General features: G+C 32.7%; 1 protein-coding gene and 1 long non-coding RNA gene across 3 annotated transcripts in view; both read right to left on the reverse strand.

Annotated features, from left to right (window-relative positions):
* LOC120343058 (cubilin-like) overlaps window positions 1-12586 on the reverse strand; it is a 52202-nt gene extending 39616 nt beyond the window's left edge. Inside the window, exons 1-23 of the mRNA XM_039412134.2 lie at window positions 12371-12586; window positions 11706-11835; window positions 11310-11471; window positions 10642-10680; window positions 10201-10302; window positions 9856-9959; window positions 9399-9549; window positions 8785-8926; window positions 8416-8547; window positions 7830-7922; window positions 7308-7429; window positions 6981-7167; window positions 6706-6821; window positions 6261-6366; window positions 5790-5927; window positions 5213-5397; window positions 4179-4341; window positions 2707-2795; window positions 2423-2527; window positions 2153-2330; window positions 1472-1632; window positions 893-1058; window positions 99-327 (exon numbers count right to left, since the gene is read on the reverse strand). Coding sequence (XP_039268068.2) covers window positions 99-327; window positions 893-1058; window positions 1472-1632; window positions 2153-2330; window positions 2423-2527; window positions 2707-2795; window positions 4179-4341; window positions 5213-5397; window positions 5790-5927; window positions 6261-6366; window positions 6706-6821; window positions 6981-7167; window positions 7308-7429; window positions 7830-7922; window positions 8416-8547; window positions 8785-8926; window positions 9399-9549; window positions 9856-9959; window positions 10201-10302; window positions 10642-10680; window positions 11310-11471; window positions 11706-11835; window positions 12371-12567 — 3197 coding nt within the window. The 5' untranslated portion in view covers window positions 12568-12586. The remainder of the gene's footprint in view (window positions 1-98; window positions 328-892; window positions 1059-1471; window positions 1633-2152; window positions 2331-2422; window positions 2528-2706; window positions 2796-4178; window positions 4342-5212; window positions 5398-5789; window positions 5928-6260; window positions 6367-6705; window positions 6822-6980; window positions 7168-7307; window positions 7430-7829; window positions 7923-8415; window positions 8548-8784; window positions 8927-9398; window positions 9550-9855; window positions 9960-10200; window positions 10303-10641; window positions 10681-11309; window positions 11472-11705; window positions 11836-12370) is intronic.
* Window positions 12587-15444: 2858 nt separating this feature from the next.
* On the reverse strand, window positions 15445-18976 carry LOC120332923 (uncharacterized). Of its 2 annotated transcripts, XR_013474923.1 has the most exons (5): window positions 18550-18976; window positions 18327-18473; window positions 17707-17793; window positions 16723-16945; window positions 15445-16215 (listed from the first exon to the last, which is right to left on the reverse strand). It is a non-coding gene; the product is annotated as an uncharacterized LOC120332923 (long non-coding RNA). The 2 variants fall into 2 exon arrangements; XR_005568169.2 differs by having other exon boundaries at window positions 18327-18976.
* Window positions 18977-19577: the final 601 nt, after the last annotated feature.

Raw genomic sequence — 19577 nt, forward strand, 5'->3', positions numbered from 1 at the left:
TTTAGTTTATTAACTGGCGTAGTATTCATTACAAACTAACAATATAAACTACGGTAATCATACAAATAAAGCCAAAAACATATTACAAGCACAGATACCTGCCGAGTGATGGTGAGGTTATGTCTGGTCCATCAAAAATTTCAACGTAATCTTTGACACATATTCCATTTGTTGGGGGTTCCAGTGAAAATGTTAAAAACTGTAGACTTATTATCAAAGATGGATCAACCCAGATATAGTATGTACAATTGACGCCATGTGGATAGGGAGATGGATGTCCAGGACTTTTAATAGAACCAACTGTGTCCGTGTACACACCGCCACAACCTGCATCGAAAATATCAAATAACTTCTTAATATTTCTGTTACATCATATTCAAACATTGACAGTAATGTACTGCATGCATGTATTTTAGTGGATGATTGAAACTAAAGACAGCATTCTATTGTGGTAACGAAATTAACTGCAGCCAGGTGTAAATAGAACATAAGATTTTATGTACTAAAAATATAAAGCAAAATTAGGAAATTTGATAATAGAATGGCTGTTGGGTGATCATAAAATTTGGAATATCGAGTTGTAAAAGTGTATTACATGAGAAACATATTTACATTGGATGAATATTGCTCAAAATGAAGCTATTATTGCAAATAAATAGTTTAACAATTCAAACTTTGCCCTGAATTTTGCAATTTTTCTTTGTTATCCATTTATAGGTGACTGACTGATCAATGAATATTACACAATATTCATTGTAACATCAAATTTTGAAATGATTTGAACTTTTAAAAATATTTATAACAATTTTTGTTTCAATATTAAATATTGTGTTAAATTGAGATGAATAAGGATAATATTGAGATAAAAAATATTTGTATTAGCCTGTTTTACCTGTATTAGTTGAGGTATATGTAGCCTTGAATCCACTTCCAGTATTCTGTGAATCACTTTTAAAATGAGCATATAAAATATTCTGTGTTGATATCATTGGTGGCACGGGAGCTCTACCACACATTAGTGATAACAGCGGCGATTCTTCAGTCCCACCATCGTGTACCTGTAAGATAAGATTGATAAAATCGTTTTTTCTGCACCATAAATTTTATCATAAATAAGGGACTTACTCTCAATTTTCAGTAAAAAAATTCAAATCAATAAGCATAACTATGACTGTTAGACTCTCAATTTTTATTAAACTATTTCGAAAAGAAAACTATTTCTAATGAACAACACGACAGCAACATAATATGAGTATTATTATTTTCACATATATAATCCCAAATATTTAGTCTCTTTCCATTGAAATAATTGCAAATAACATTTTCAGAAACATTATTTTTTACAATTTTAATTTAATTTGCATTCAACATTACTGTCAAATTCAGTTATGTAATATTTTGGCATGTTTGCGACATGTGCAATCTTGCTCTGATGTGAACTTCTAAAAATAGGTATATAATGTCTTGTCACCTCAAGATAATCTTTAGAGCATGTTGGATCTTCCTCAACATCAATTTCAACCACAGTAAGTGTGATTTGAAAACCAGGTGGTCGAACTATTATGTAGAAACATTCTTTATCATTTGGATAATTAGAAGGATAATATGGCGAAAGTAATGTTCCGGATTCAGCTGAAAAATATTGAATGTTTCAATAAAATACTGATCATTATTAAAAATATTATATTATTTGACTTCTAATTTTAATTTTGGGTTTCATCAAGAACTAACTAGATGTGAAAAAAAACATGTTGAGTTCGAATCTTGCATTCACATGGGACGTATAGTCATTTTATCTAGATGTATCAATTTCCACCACTAATGCTGAGTAGTGTAGAAAAAACTCAATTTTTTTTTCAATTTAGTCAATTATTTTCACACAATTAGGGCTGCTCGAAGGTAGTCACACCCAAAGAATATAAAAGTTTGTTTAATAATTTCAGAGCTATTTATTACACATTACATTTCAAATACATATATGATATGAATTTTTGAAATATATGAAAGTTTGCTGAAAATAATTATAATTATTCAACTAATTGAATAAACAATTAAATAAAATAAAAAATAAAATAAATAATTAAATTAAAGAATAAATATGAAGAATAAGTAATTCAACATGAAATGCATTGTAATATTTATATTTCCTCACCAGTATAAGTTCCGCCACATGCCACTGTGTATGTGAGTCTAAAACCCCGTCCAGATAAAGATTGATCAGCTTTGAATTTGATATACAAATCGCGTCCTGATGATGTATACATCGGCGGAATAGTGGTTCCACAATATCTTGCAACTAGAGGTGAAGATTCACTTGGGCCATCCCGAACCTTCAACATGCCAATATAATCAATGATGTGCATACTTGTAGCCATATACCAATGTCACAAAATTATATATGAAGATATTCCATGTGACTTACTTCAAGATAGTCTGTCGCACAGTTGATATCAGTTGGAATGTCAAAATCCGTGAATGTGATAGAAATTTTCCCATTTTCCTGGATGTGAATTTGCCACACGCATTGCTAAAATAAATTTGGATGCAATCTTGTTAAGCATATAACAGAAATGATTTCTTTCATCTTTCAATAGAAAATGTCTAAACTCGAATACCATTTTGTTTAAAATACTATTAATTAAATGCCCAGAATGCAAATAAGATGTAAATTCTAAATATGATAAAAATTAATATAACAACTAATACCTGATCATCATTGTAGGTATTAGGATAATTTGGCGAAATAATGATTCCATCATCTTCAGTAAAATATCCCCCACAACCACTTATGCCAACTGAAAATACAATTACATTACAGCTTTTGCTTTACATATGAGAACTGAGAAGACCCAAGCAAAGAAAACAATAATTTTTTATGATTCTTATATTTACTCAACAGTCAATCTCATGACTACTACTAATAATAATATTTATAGAATAAAAAGCAACATTTCCAAACTTCATCTCATTTATTTTCATTTTCTCCAAATCGAAACATAATTCATGATATCTATGAATATTCATGGACATCTATCATTACTTATCGATTTTAATTGGTAAGTATGTTGATGGGTATTTGTCTATCTGTCTGTTTGTTTGTCTGTTAGATGCACGCGATATCTCACGAAAACGATAATAAGCAAATAATTAGCGAGTTATTAATTAATTAGTGATGGGACACAAGGTGTCACTATGGAGTAAGAGCACTGTTTTGGGGATCCCCTAACTTTCGAGTGATAAGTCTTCAGTCTCTGACCGATATTCTCGTTTGAAATGTTGTTCAAAATAGGATTAAATGTCATCCTGGGTGCTAAAAAATATTAGGGCTATTCCAAGTGACACTACAGGACAATTCCATTTATATATTTTCACATTTTCAGCTACATGTTTTGTATCATTGTCCAATCAGTTGCTTTATTGAATATGTAAAAAATTGCACAAAAGTTACACCCAAGACTTACTTAGTAGATAAAAAAAAATATAGTAAAATATAGCGTGACACTACAGGACGGCAAATCCACCATGCACTATCAGTTTGTTGTGTTGTGCTGTAAATTTTTGCGATGGTACAGTAGGCGGCAGGCGCCAATAATATTTTCTGGTGCAGTAGCTGAACTACCCTTCTATGTGTTGCTCAAGTTACTTAATGTAACACTGTAAATCCATGCCATAATTGTGCATATTGTATGTGACACTACAGGACGTGACACTACAGGACATTTTTCCACACCGAAATAGCGGCTCTATCATCTCTTAAAATTCTGGTAATAAATCGTTAAATGGGTGAGGAAATGTCCTACAGCACTGCAAACATTTAAACTTTATTAACTTAAATCCAGTGCGTCAATTCCATATGAAATAACTGTACCACACAATCAAACACTTTGTGTCAGGAATCATCACGAAATATGTCAATTATACCAAAATTTCTACATTTCAGGCCATTGTTTATAAACCATCTAAAACCTGGGTGAAATTTTAAATTGTTCGATGAAATGAATGCAGTCCAATAAAATTCCAATGTCTTTTGATATCAAAAATGAAAAAAATTACTTTCACTACACTTTTTAAAAAATTGATGGAATTCAACTTTTGCTTGGAATGGCCCATTAGAATGAATGAAATTTGTAATTTTTTAAATAGCTAAAAATAAATATACTCATTTGCTTTCTACAGACCTGGTTGCTTTGTCCATGTTATATGAAAACCATTATCTTGATTTACTGAATCAGAGTGAAAATGAATCAAAGCACCAGGTGCTGTTGTCAGTAGTGGAGACGGAGACACTGAAGTACAATACTTCACTAATACTGGATCATTCAATAAGATTCCATCTCTAATCTAAATTATGGAAACAAATTTATGTTAAGCAGTTAAGTGAAGAACAGTAGAGTACAGATTCCTTTAAACATATTAATGATTAGACTGCAAATGGAAGTGTGTAGTGCAAGAGAAACATGATCACTTAATATAGATAAAGTAGTGTCATGTTACTGAAACAGATTTTGACAATTGTTACTAGCAATAATGATTCAAATTGCTATCATCCCTGTGCATGTTGAATTAAATTTTGTGACATAAGCTATGTGTTGACCCCACAGAAATAAAGATTTCAGAAGAATCATAGAGTTTACTTGGAAATATATAAAAAATTTAATTCCGTTATCTATTATAATTTTAGCTCTGGTTATACATATATTTGGTAATTAATCTATTTATACCTAAACACAGTAAATATATTTTTCTTACAATTGTAAACCACAGTATTCTTATTTTAAGTTATAGAAACTTTGCCCAATTACAAACATTAAGGTATACTAGTGCGCTACATTTCAAGAATACAAAGAGATTGATTGAGTTATATTATCGATAACAATGACCTCCACAGAAGTTAAATTTTTCAATATTACTGCCACAACTTTGTTTAACCAGAGTGGAAGCCTACCCCAAACACAATTTTAATTTCTTTTCCAGGAATGATCTGTACAAATACAATATTTTGAGCTCATATTGATCAACTTTCAAATAAGAGACAGACAGAAATATTCCAAAGCTCAGAAACTAGAAATAATCATATAAACTACCGCATATTTAAAATATTGCATAGGTTCATTATAAAATAATTATTAACTTTGAATATTGTTATTAAAGAGAAGAATACATTAAATAGAAATCCCGATAACTGAATAAAGTAGGTAGATAAAACTTTCACCTCCAAGTAATCAGCATTACAATCATCATGGTCTTCAATTGCAATAGCTCCAAATAGAAACTGTATAATATTTCCAGGCAGAACAGTTATAGACCAGTAACAATCTCTGTTTGTAGGGTAAACTCCAGGATAGCCAGGTGATGATACTACACCATAATCTTGACCGCTGATATCTCCACCACAAACTGCAAAAAAAAAAAATTATGCAGATCTTTACATTTTTACATAGTTTACACATGATTCTTCGCACTAATAACTAAAAAGGTTTAGGCGACATCTTTTCCAGATTGACATACAGCAAGTAATTTTTCTGCCTGGAGATTAATCAAGCTCAAGTTTTTTAAATTCGAAACATAACATGACTGACCCACAATTTCACGAACTGTCACTCAGGGAAATTTAAAAATGTTAATGCAATGTCTGGTAACTTAATGCCAATTAATGACAGAATTTATCAAATCAAGACAATTTTAAATATTTCTAATGAATTTGGACATTATGTGGACAAAATACTATTGCTATGATCATTCCAGATTGCAAACTTGAAGATAATAAATAATTCAATAACTCATTAAACCTGGGTCTGCAGTTGTCCACACCACTTGAAAGACATCATCAGTAGGATCACTATCAGAATAGTACCATAAAAATAGTTGGTGACTTGTTGATATCAACGTGTCTCCATTACCAGGGGGTGTGGTTCCACAAAATGTACCTAAAACATTATGTAAATTAAAATTATGTAAAATAAATTAAAGTATTGACAAAAAGTTTTCTAATTTCTAATTACATAACTGCTCACAAACTTGACTGGGCACAAGTAACACACCCACTTTCAAAACTTTATGCAAGTGTCACTTGATTCAAGAATTTATAATGTAGAATGACTTGAATGAGGCCAATTAAATTCTATACTCATCACTTTATTCATATATATTTTTTTGATTATTCAATGACTGAATATCTAAATTTAGGTAGATTTGCTGCATATTCAACTTGAAAATAATTTTTATCAACAATATTATTTTATAGATACTAAAACTCAAACCTATGAGCTGTGAAGACAAGCTCGGACCATCATTAATTTGCAAGAAATTATCAACACACCCAGAACTTGATTCAATTTTAAATTGTGGAAATGTTGCTGATATCACCTACAAAATAATAGAGAATATAAAATTGATTATTAAATTTTTATCTGAAAAATATAAGATTATTATTGCTAAAATATATTGGGATTACACATTAAATATCTATCTAAGTATTCCACAGTACTACATAACACAAATATGATGGTCAAATATGAAGCTCAACCACACAAATCAATACAATATTATGCTTTAAGCTTAATAATAATATTTGGTAAACATTAGAATAGTTTTATTAGAATAACGATGGCTTTTCTTTAATCAATTTTACCCAAATTTATATTAATTTAATTTCATGATTCTGCAGCTAGCCAAGCATTCATTTACTACAAATTTCATACTAACTTTTCCATCTGTGACAATGATCGTCCATGTACAACTTGCACCCTGTGGATAAGTTTCTCCTGTATTTGCTGGAAACTGAAATGATCCTGTTGAAGACATGTATTCACCACCACATGCTGCACGAAAAAAAATTATAATTTGCAGTGGTATCTGGTAAGTGGCAACTATGTATCAACTTGACATATTAATAAAATTAAATCCAATGTGCATTACACTGCACCACGTCACCTACCCTAATAAGAAAAGTATCTGAAGAAATAATTCAAAGCATTTACATGTTTGTTGTAGTTCACAATTGGTACCAGTGTAACCACTGTCGCATGAGCATGAATATCCATTAATGCCATCTACACATGTTCCACCATTTTGACATGGATTACTTGCACATTCATTTGAATTATAATCACAATTGTCACCAATCCATCCTGGATCACAGAGACAAGTCAATACACCACTGATCAACTGAATATAAAAATAAGATAAATATATATCCATAAATATAGAGATTTAAACTTGGAATGCAAAGAAATTTCTATCATGAGTTCATACATAATTAGGTAAAAAAATTCATTAAGTTGCATCTTTAATGTATATAAACTTACAACACATTGACCGTTCACACAGGAAGTGTCTGTGCAGTTGGTTTCTGTTAGAGTACAACCAAACGGTCCAACACCATTCCCATTGTAACCAGGTGGGCATGTACATGACACACTTCCAATTGCTGGAAAGTAATAATTCGTCAGACTATTTTTCAAAGCAAAGAACAATTGTATACATTTTATTGATAGGTGATTATCCAATATTGATAATATACAAGACATAATTTGTTAGTATATACACTTGCCAAGTCTTTTTAATATAAAACACTTACAACTTTAATAAAGCAAAGTGGAATAATTACTCTCAGGCAAACGGTAAAATAAGATAGCTATCCATATATCAAAAGATGCCAATGGGATCACCATTATAAGGCAAAATATTTATTTTATACAGAATAGTGACTAGTACAATATATAGAACTACACCTGCAATGATATCTTATCCCATGAAAATAATACCCAAAACAAATGGTGATATTAAGAGTTGGTGCACTGTCATAAAACACATTACAAGTTGTTCACCTGAATTATAAGAGCATGTTGCAATTGGGTGACATCCACCATTATTGGTGCAGGGATCTTGTTGTGTGCAGGTATAACCATCACCAGTATATCCTACAATGAAAAATACAATAATAGAAATATCACTAGAAATGGTGAAATAACCTATTATTCTTATTAAATATCACTATTATAATTATATTGATTACAATTATATATTTTAATGAAATTATTGTTTGCAAATAACTAAGTAAATCATTTGCTATAGCAGTTCATGTTCATAAAAGTCTATTTCAGATGAAATAAATATAAAATTTGAGCTTTACCAAAGAAATTGAAAGTTAAAAATAATTAATGGTTTGAAACAATAATTTATGAACTAAATATATTAGTATGATAATTGTAGGATCAGCATACATAAGAATGTATACAATTACATGCATTTTTCTTCTCTTATACAGCAGCAAGAGTTATAAGACAGCAGCAAGAGTTATAAGACTTTCATTAAATTTTGGTTTCCAAAGTTTGACTCAAATCATTTATATATATCGGTGTTATATCAGTCACTTACTATAGACATAAAACATGCCTTATTGTATTTATTTACCTGCAGGGCAAGCTGAGCAGTATGACGTTCCAGGGACATTAATGCAAGTAACCATAGGAGACTGACTACAACCACCATTGTTTACTAAACATTCGTTAACGTCTTCACAAGTGTATCCATTTCCTTGATAACCTGAATAAGTATGTATACAAGTTGGATGACAGCAAGAAAAGAGCACTAATAGAAAAGAGATTCTAAATTTCCATGGGACGTGCAGAAGTATGCGCACGAAGATGGCGCACAACCTGAACATAGTATATGTGTACCGGTTAAGATTCAGGTTGTGTGACATCTTGGTGCGCATACTTCTTGAGCACCTGTTCATCTATATTTATAGTAAATATAACAACAAATATAATAACAAGTTACCATTAGGACAGTTCCCGCAAGTGTATGATCCTTGTGTGTTATAACATTGCACAGAAGGATTTGAGGAGCAAGGTGAATTTAAACATTCATCTACATCTTTACTACATTCTGGATTTGTATCTGAAACACTCTGCCATCCATTCTGAAAGCATTTATATCAAATGTGATAATTTTTGTAGCTATATTGCAGAAATACCGAAAAAAAAGGGGTAATGCAATAGACAGAACAACCACTTGTCCCATACTTGCTCCTTTTAGCGCACTCGTCACTTGTTCCATACTTGTCTAAATATTCTGAATTGGGGTAGATATATATTGTAGGGAAAATATTGAAGGTAAGCATATATTTTGGACTCATGCTATGTTCCGGACTAAGATAGATATGATACTTTTGCAGAAGGTTTGAGTACTCATATGGGCTGAGATTCATATGATTGGTACAAGTGGGAACAAGTACAAAACAGCATTCTCAGACACCAGAGTAAACTTGACAAAACCCACAACTTAAAACATTACAGTATATATGTTTCATTTTAGTTTTAAATCTTTGATATATAGAATAATGCATGATAGTAATTAGAAAAAATGTAACTTGACACTTATACAAATATTACCTCACAAACACAAGTGTACTTTGGAACATTAGGATCATCTCGAGGCGAATTAATACAAACTCCATGAACACATTTTGCAACATTTCCATCAAAGCAATCATCATACAGAGAAGTACAGAGAGGCCCATAGTAACTGTTTGGGCAGTTACATCTAGAAAACAGTATTTCTTGTTGAATTTACGTTTCAATTAAAGAGGATTTTATATATATATCTACAGGAATTTATACATTTTGCAAAAAAAATTCTCGAGATTGAAATAAATACATATATCAAAACTACTTACACATATCAAAAACTATGTATTGTCATTTTAGTAAGTGTTATTTATTTTGAATAACCTACAAATATTTATTGAACAATTCAAGAGCAGTTTCCACCATTTCCTTCTTAATAATATTCAATCACAGTTTTCTTATCATGGATTTTTATTAATAATTAACATTTAATTAAACATACTGAAAACCCCCAGGTAGATTCACACAGGTTCCACCATTCTGGCAACCTATACCAGTTTGTTGAAAATCTATGCATTCATCATGGTCAATTTCACAAGTTGGACCCTGTTAGAAAAATCATTTTGAAAAACTGAGAGCTTTTATACAGAAAACATAACACTCAAAATATATAGACCAGCAAATTGTTAGTACATTATAAAACTATCAAAAACTTTTTTTAAATTTTAAGACCAAAGGTTTTAGCGAATCAAAGTACAATTCCTATAGACTTACATATTTTGTCAGACAACTAAATGTGATACTTTAATTAATTTAGTTATGGTTCTATAAACAATATAGTTTATACCTCATATTGACTTGGGCATGCACATGCAAATGACTTGTACAGATCTGTGCATGTTCCACCATTCTGACATGGAGATGAGGAACAATCATCATCATTCAAATCCTGGTTGAAAACATTTATACATATATTCATATAAATTTCAACAAATTTAGTATGACGAGGCTTGGTTTCCCTATGCACCAAAGAGAGATGTGAAAATAAAAGCTTAACTTTGTCCATTGCCTAACAGATAGGAAAAAAAACCTCAAATTCTTCTCTAAAACAACAATGATAGTCTGTAAGCAAGTTTAAGCATTATTCAAAAACAAAATGATTCAAAGAGAACAACGCTGAGTAAAAATTGATGTTATATAACAGACAAAACTAATACAAATAATTCAATATTGCTTATTACCTTACTTTTAAAGTACACTAATTTTATGTTGATGAAAAACCACTTACATTTTGAATTGTTGTCACTGTGGTTTGCAATGTGGCATACTAAAAGTATAAATTTAATGAGTTGGTAAATGCTGTGAATTTTTACATAATCCAATTACATGAGGTCAATAGTTGATAGATAGTTGAAAATGTTGGTATTGTACATATTGGAATAGCTTGAATGCTTGAATCTTGTTAGAATGAAGATGGAATTATATTGTAATTTGTGAGGCTGCAAGAAGCAACTTGATGCAGGGACGAACATCTTATGATAATAATGTAATGAATAATACTAGCTATTTATTTATAACATATTTATTCCGATTTATCATGATAAAAATCATGATATGAACAAAAGAGAGAACCCTGACCAGCGGTGGACAAAACCCTGAAAAACTCTGAACAAGAATCACTGATTAAATACAAACAATTTTGATAAAAAAAATATGAATAATTCATTAGGTATTTGGGTTATCACGACGGCAGGAGCCGTAAAAAAATAACCTTGCCATCGGGAGGATTGGCCGATTGGAATATTCCAATCAGGAGATTGCCATGGCAGGGTAGTTGCCGCTTACCATTAACGTCCGTCCGTTCACTATAACCATATCCGACGTGGAAAACAAATTAATTGTATGAAATGCATACATGTTACTAGTTGCTGAACTCAAAATTATCTCAATTGATACCTTTGCTTCCAGATCATCCAATCTACTATTGTGATCATTTGCCTGAGTTTGAAGTTGTCCAATGTTTTGTTTATTTGTGTCAACTTGGTTCTGAAGATCTGGAGGTATAGAACCTCCGCCTGAATTCTTGATGTCAATAATATCTTGTCGATTCTTTTCAATCTAATCAACAGTAAAATATGGAAGATTTTATAAACTCCCAAATTATAAAATATAAAAAATCGATCTTATGTTTTATCTGTGGCCTTGTGGTCAACATGGTCGTTATATACTGAATATAGATACCAATCAAAGTGGAAAAGCACGCAACCGAGTAAATCATCTTGATTAAGGATTTTTCGCTGTTGCACTGCGCCGAGACATATAAATTCAAAACATTGAATTTAAACAACTTACCTGGTCAAAAACAGGTTTCAAGTCAATATCATCAAAGTTTATGCTGCCCTGATTATTGGTACGAAATGATATATTATAGGTTCCAGACGTTTCAAATATAAGATGACCGTTCGCCGTATACATTCGCGGTCTGAATAAAAATTCCGTTTAATAAGGATTCAGAGTCTTAATAAATCTTAAATAGGTACGAATACATACCCATCACCTTAACAACCCAATGCCCCATATTCACCACCCGCCTAGCGTGTAATAAAAACATCCCATTCCTTCCAAACATGGTAGCTCCTTATGTATCAGTGACCTCTTGTGCAGAGCCTTGTTTGGAGAGAGGGAGTGACGTCATAGAAATGTGGAAAATTATATTTGAATTCTGTGGCTGAATAACATGCTTCCAATATTAAACTCTTATCACTGAAACACTCTTGCACTGAAACAAATTGATTATTTACTTACAAATTTTTGCAAAACACCCGTAACTTTCGAAGAGAATTATTATGATTGAAATGTGAGAAGGAATAATAGCTACAAATGAACATTAAATCAATATTTTTAAAATGGCAGTATTCTTTTATTGAAATAGCCAAAAGTGTTTTGCTCTCAAATGTATCTGAGGAGAATGTGAATCGTCACTTTGTCAGAAACATCAACATAATCTGGTTACTTACTGAGTACTTATCGCATACAGGGACTTTTTTGAAGATGGTTTTTTCATTTCAACTTCTTCAACCTTCTTTCCCGCATTTCTGCTTTTGGAATATTTCTTAGCCTCAGCATATTCCGATTTTTTACTCTCACTCGCGATGCATGTATCCAATAACAAATGTATTAGTACGAGCAATGTAATAAAATTTATAATGTTCATTTTTGCATCCTAATCTTGACAAAACAAATAACTGGGTCTATAAATGAAGATGCAATCTAACTAGCTATTTTCAATAATGTCCATTTAGTCCAAAGTTGTGGCATCGTGACTATCTTGAACTATACGCGTAACAACGGTGAGAATTCTGTAGATGGACGTCACGTATTTGATTTTATCGCAACTTTGCCTAAAAGTTTCATATTATAATGCCTCACCCCAGAAACATTGCCTTACGCTTACGACGTTCGATGTCTACGTTCAGCCTACCTCTCTCAATCAAGAACAATTATGAAATTCAAAATAATTGTGCCACAATACATGATCATATCAACAAACGTGTAGCTGGCATGAATAAGATAGAAAACTGGATTTTATATACTTTTCAAAACTATTAAAATTGCGCAATGTTGAATGGATTATCAAAGACAGTGAAATGCATTGGTATCAGCTTTTGTTGGGATGTAATTTTATAGCTATAAAATAAACAAAATGCATCAGGCAGAGACATTCGAAATGTTCCTGTTGACGTCAGATAAGTTTTATTACTCATCAAATTGTTTCACTTTGTCATAAAAAGAGATTTGTTTGATCATCAGTGATCATTTGTTTGATCATCAGTGTTAACGAATAGACTGCAGTTCGTGGAAATAGATCGCATGACTTTGACATATTTGTTATATCGCTACAACCCCGCTTCTACGGTATGAGATTGCTCGATGCAAACAATAGTATCTCTGAAATTGAACATTTTTTTGTGTCACTGATTATTATTTGGTGATTCCAATTTGCGTTGTATATATTATCATTATATTACATATAAATATTTATATTTCTCATTATCCCACAACTGTGACTTTTGTAATATAATTGTATAACGCATTTCACTTGTTAACTGACTGCCAGCTATTGTTTGTCAGACACTTAGGATGGGGCATACCCTGGACCATTTGTCTGTCCATCAAATGTGATTTAGCGCCACAACGGTAACTATGCATGAAAAATGACTGTCTAATTTCCGTTGTCACAAACAATGACAGTTAGAATTGAGGCACCGCACCTGGGTAGAAAAAAATTCGCGTTATCGATTAGGTCTTATTTTAAGGGGAGGGCTAGGGTTGCCAACCGTCCTTTATTTCAAAGGACAATCCTTTATTTGAGATTTTTGTCCTTGTCCTTTTTGAGATGATAATTGTTCTTTATTTTTTCCAACATCGTTTTTCCTGATAGTTATAAGACTGTGTTTGATATTGTTTCGTTCATAAATCGCCTCCGTTTATGTATTTCAAGCTTTCAATTATTCTTTTTAATTTCGCTTTGGTCCGGCTCAAATAGCTAAAGAAATATTTATTTTAGCATGGAACATGGCACAGTTACTTATATTATTGATTTCTTCGAGAATGCAGATGGAAGTACGGATGGAATGCTCACTTGTTTGAAAAACACTATGAACAATTTACAACTTGATTGGAAAAGAGTTTCTAGTTTAAGTGCAGATAACGCAAATTGCAACTTTGGAGAAAAACATTCCCTTTATACTAATGTTCGCTCTCTAAATGATGATATTATCAAGGCTAACTGCAGTGCACACATTGTACACAATACATTGAAATTTGCTTTAGGAAATTTGAATGTTGACATGTCATGTCTCAATGTCAGCAAATAAGCGAGAAACTCTTATAGAATTTCATATATTTGTAGAGACGGAATTTCATGAAATTCTGCGTCATGTACCGACTAGGTGGCTATCTCTGCACCCATGCATCGGAAGAATCTTACTTTCTTGGAAAGCTTCAAGTTCTTATTTCTTGAGCAGACCAGCTGAATGTTCCAAACAATTACTTAAACTTCTTATGATTGACAATGAGTCAACAAAAGTTCCTCAGCTTATTGAAATGTATTTAATATTCTCACAACATGTCATGGAGATATTTAAATTAGCTGTTCAAGAACTGGAAAAAAATGAAACTTCAACAGCATATGTTTTCATTATTCTTACTAAATTAAGAAATAGGTTAAAATCTCCATCTGATGAAGAATTTTTTGGGTATGATGTTCACCAACTTCTTGCAAATGTGAGTGCTGCTGAAGCTCAAGAGGCAACTGAAGCTTTTAGAATATTTCTCAACTCTGCAATAACGTATTTAGAAAAAATATTTGACTTTGATGAAAATTCAACATTTGGAAAATTATCTCTTTTGGATAATTTTTCTCCAAAATATCAGACACTTGTAAACTTGTAGAGCATTTGAAGCTAAAAGACAAACTTAATTTGAATATGGATGACCTAATGATGAAGTTGCACCGTAAATATATACTACTACGGTTGCACTCATTCAAAAAACTTTTGGCACGATTCAAAGCACTAAACTGTTCACAGAATGAAAAACAACAAGCAGTAAATGGCAATCTTAAGCATGTTAATGTTTTCAAAATAGTTTCATTTGTGCTTTCTATTCCCGGAACCTCAGCTTATTGTGAACGCATTTTTAGTGTAATGTTATCTAAATGGCGCAGTGAAAGGAAAAGATGCTTCATACAACTAATTAAAGGTGAGCTTTTAATATACTTCAACTTGAAAGACACGTGTCGTGAATTTTTCGGAAAAAATAAAACGTGACCCACAATTGCTGAAGTCAGCAAAGAGTCAGAACAAATATACCTTTAAGAATTATAAACTTATGCAACAGCAAAATTAGAGCTTGTTTGGATCGATGTTGAATGAACATTGATAAATCCACCACCACCCATGATAAATCCACCACCAACTATTTAGATATGCTGACGTCCTATTTCGTATTTCCATTGATCACAAAACCTACTCGAGTCACGCCATCCTCCCAAACCCTCATCGATCATATTTATACAAACGCCATAAACCATTGTTCTTCATCCTTTATTTTACTTAGCGATCTCACCGACCACTTTCCAGTAATGTGTACAATTTCGGGTATGAATATTGGCACAAAAACAAAGATCCGAATGAAGCGAGATATGACTAAATTTTGTAACGACTCTTTTAGATCTGAAATTGAATTAATGTGTAATAATTACATGAGTGTTACTCTTACTAGAGAAAATTTCAATAGCTCTTTTGATGATTTCCTGGGTCAAATGAAATGGTTAATAAACAAACACGCTCCATTAAGACCCCTATCACGAAGAGAAAATAAATTATACTCCAAACCGTGGATCACTAAGGGAATTCGCAAGTCCATCATTCACAAAAATAATATGTTCAAAAAAAATTTTTTGAAAGGTAATACACTTCAGCGTCTCCACTTCAAAAAATATAAAAATATCTTAATGCACTTGCAGAGAAAATCGAAACAACTGCATTATCGCTATGCCCTCGAGAATAACCGGGGAGATATCAAACAAACTTGGAAAACTGTTAACGAGATCATTAAGACTAAGTCCAGAGATGATACATCCATCTCAGAATTGAAACTCGAAAATGGTACCACAGTGACAGACCCCATCATGATGGCCAGTGAATTTAATGAATTCTTCTCAACGGTAGGAAAGAAACTTGCGAATAACATCCCTGGTAGCTCTAACCCTTCTACCGACTTTTTGGGTGTTCCGCTGCAAAACACCTTTTTCCTGGAGCCAACGACACATACAGAGATTCTTCAAACCATATTGAACCTGAAAAATGGAAAAGCAGTTGGCCCAGATGGTATTCCAACTTACTTTCTAAAACAAGTCGCTGATATCATATCGCCAACTCTGTGTCATTTTTTCAACTCATCTTTTAAATTTGGTATTTTTCCTTCATCGTTAAAGATTGCCAGAGTGAAACCAATATTTAAAAATGGCAAAAGAAATGACCCGTCAAATTACCGACCAATTTCCATTTTACCCTCCCTAGGCATCATTTTAGAAAAATTAGTTCATAGTCGAATGCTGAATTTTTGTAAAAAATTTAACTTGATCAATAAATGTCAATTTGGATTCCAAAGCAATCACTCGACCAGCCACGCTATCTTGGACTTAACTTCATTTATTTATGATAAACTTGACAAAGGGGAAATCGTCTGTTGTACTTTCTTAGATCTGAAAAAAGCTTTTGATACTGTCGACCATGCTATTCTCTCTCAAAAACTTAGATATTTTGGCTTTCGAGGTGTCGCAGGCAAGTTATTAAATGATTACCTGTCCGGACGTTATCAATATGTGGAGTTAGATTCTCACAGGTCTTCGTTATTACCCATCCATTACGGAATTCCACAAGGTAGCGTATTAGGACCTTTGAATTTTTTAATCTTCATAAACGATCTTTCAAATTGTTCAAATTTCTTGAGCAAACTCTTCGCCGATGATGCCTGTCTGCTCGACAGTGCAAAGAATCTAATCTCACTGCAAGCCGAGGTGAACACTGAAATTAACAAAGTGTATAATTGGATGGTATGCAATAAACTTACTGTGAATGTTAAAAAATCTAAAGTTATGTTGTTTGGTCCTAAAACTCGAACCAGACATGAAAACTTTTCAATTAAAATCAGGGGTGTCACACTCGAAATTGTCCACTCTTTCAAATATCTTGGGCTTCTTATCGACGACAAACTAAATTGGAACACTCATACTACTGAACTGCATAAGAGACTGTCAAGAGCAGTTGGAATCCTGGGTAAGCTCAGACATTACGTCCAGGACTCAACTCTCCGAACCATATACTTCGCACTTTTCCAGTCTCATATACAGTATGCTATAACTGCATGGGGCTCCGCCACCCAATCAGCGTTGCACAGTTTGGAAGTTTTACAAAATAGAGCAGTTAGAATTCTCTCTAGAGCACCCATTCGATCTAACTTAAACACCCTATACTATAAGACCAGGGTGTTAAAATTAGCCGATATCTATCAACTAGAGATTTCCAAGGTCATGCATCAGTTTCATAGCAACCATTTGCCCGCTGCTTTCGACGATTATTTTGTTTCGCTCAGTAAAGTGCATGATCATAACACACGCTCTTCGACAAGGTCTAATTTATTTGTACCCAGATTTTCTCTAAGCAAATCCCAAAACTCCTTGAAATATAAAGGTGTGGTAACTTGGAATAATATTCCCTTAAACTTACGTAACTGTAGTTATGACACTTTCAAATTCAAATACAAAAAATTCATGCGCTCCCTTTACCTTTCCACTGCCTCTACATCCAGTTGATGTTGTCCCAGCAAATCTTTTCGTCACTGCCAGCTCATCATTTGTCTCGATCCAAATCACCTGTAACAAAACAATGCCTCGTGTAAATATTCGTATTGTATTTTAGCTTATAATTTTAATTGTGTATTCCATACTGATGGGCACAAGCCACTTGACAAGTATTTCTGTCACCAACACATTGTGGGTTGAGGTAAAGCCAAAAATTATATTACTAAAATTATATAACAAAAAAATATTGCAGGCTTTTTGCCCTACTATTGAGCCCGCTCCTCAATGATCTTGGTCTCCTATTTAGTGTGTAATTTCTTGATATCTATTCTGTTAACTGCCAATGACAAATTCATGCCTACAGTCCAATGCCCATAAATACACTTATTGTTACCATGCCATTTTACATGCCTCAACTGGGATCCAAACTTAATTGGCATCCTACTGATTACTTTCATTATGGGCAGTCAAGCCTAATGTTGTATTTGTTTTTACTATTTATAATGCTTCGGTAACAGTGATCCAGGTCAATTGTTTTTATCCTTTTGATTAACTTAATTTTTTTTTTAAATTTTCCTAGTCTACTTCTATGGTATGATACTCACTTCATTGTGTTGTATTAATACTGCTGAATATTTCGATGTATATTTTCCTCATGTCTATACAATTCCCGTATGTGAATCTTTGACTCCAGCATCAAAACACTTGTTAGTCCAGGTCAACATTTTAGCTTTTACACTACTAGCTTGTTTCTGCCTCAAAGTGTCAATATTTTGTTATTTCCATACTTGATTGGTACGGTATTCTATACTTTTACAATTTGCGTACTCTTAACATCCAGTTTTATTTCAATCTGGACACTTATATGCACACAATCGACTTGTGTTGCACTTTACCGTAGCCGAACTATTTACCTGCCATGACCACACTGCAAGTCTGTTTGGTTCACTTAATAATTTCCATGGTTACCTAGACTGTGGTGCATGGAGTCGATTTTCTTATTTTTAAACGGCGATTGCTTGGTTTTTACCGGGTCGCCTTGACGCATCGATTGCGTTTCTTTATTTATTTATCAAGTAATATATTTTGTTCGATTTAATTATATTTATCACGTTTTTGTTAGACTTCCCCGAGGGTGCCGCCGCTCGATAACCAGAATTGGTTTTCGGCGTCTCCTTTCACCCTGGAATGCGGTCTTTTATATTTTCTTTATTTGTGTATGTAAAATTCGTACTTTCAGCTTGGTGAAGAAATAAATTACTGACTGACTAACATTAAATGAAAAGCACATGAAGACTTTTCAATATATCTTTTTAGCTTGTATATATATGTATTTCGTTGTTTTATATTGTTCTTTCCTGCAAGTTACAAAATAAATGATGACGGTAATCTATGTCCTTTATTGGGACTTTCCATAGTTGGCAACCCTCCCGGAGGGCTTATATTAGGATCATTTTTAAAATTCAGGCTAGGTCTTATTTTCGGGTTGGATTTTATTTTCGGGAAAACACGGTAGTTATTTGCTCTATACCGCCACACTGCCTTCATCTGAAGTCGTTTTATTTGTGTGCTATGTCTCGCCTCGTCCGCTTTCTGGCTTTAGCTGTTGGGCTGTCGCTCAGTTAATTTGACTCGCCGCTACTTCGCCTGTTCTTTGTTCGCATTACATTGTTTGTTGAGCTGGTTGTCCGAGCCGTAGATGTTCGTGTTATTCCAGTATTCGGCGATTTTCGGCTTGAATACGTACAGACTTATCCAGTATGAAGCGCATGGCGGTATAAGCTACGTTATCCCAACAATTATCTGGTTAACTTATTTATAATTTAAATACTTTGTATTAAAATCAACAACAATTC

Source organism: Styela clava, chromosome 3 (assembly GCF_964204865.1).
Source record: "Styela clava chromosome 3, kaStyClav1.hap1.2, whole genome shotgun sequence".
Lineage (NCBI taxonomy): Eukaryota > Metazoa > Chordata > Ascidiacea > Stolidobranchia > Styelidae > Styela > Styela clava.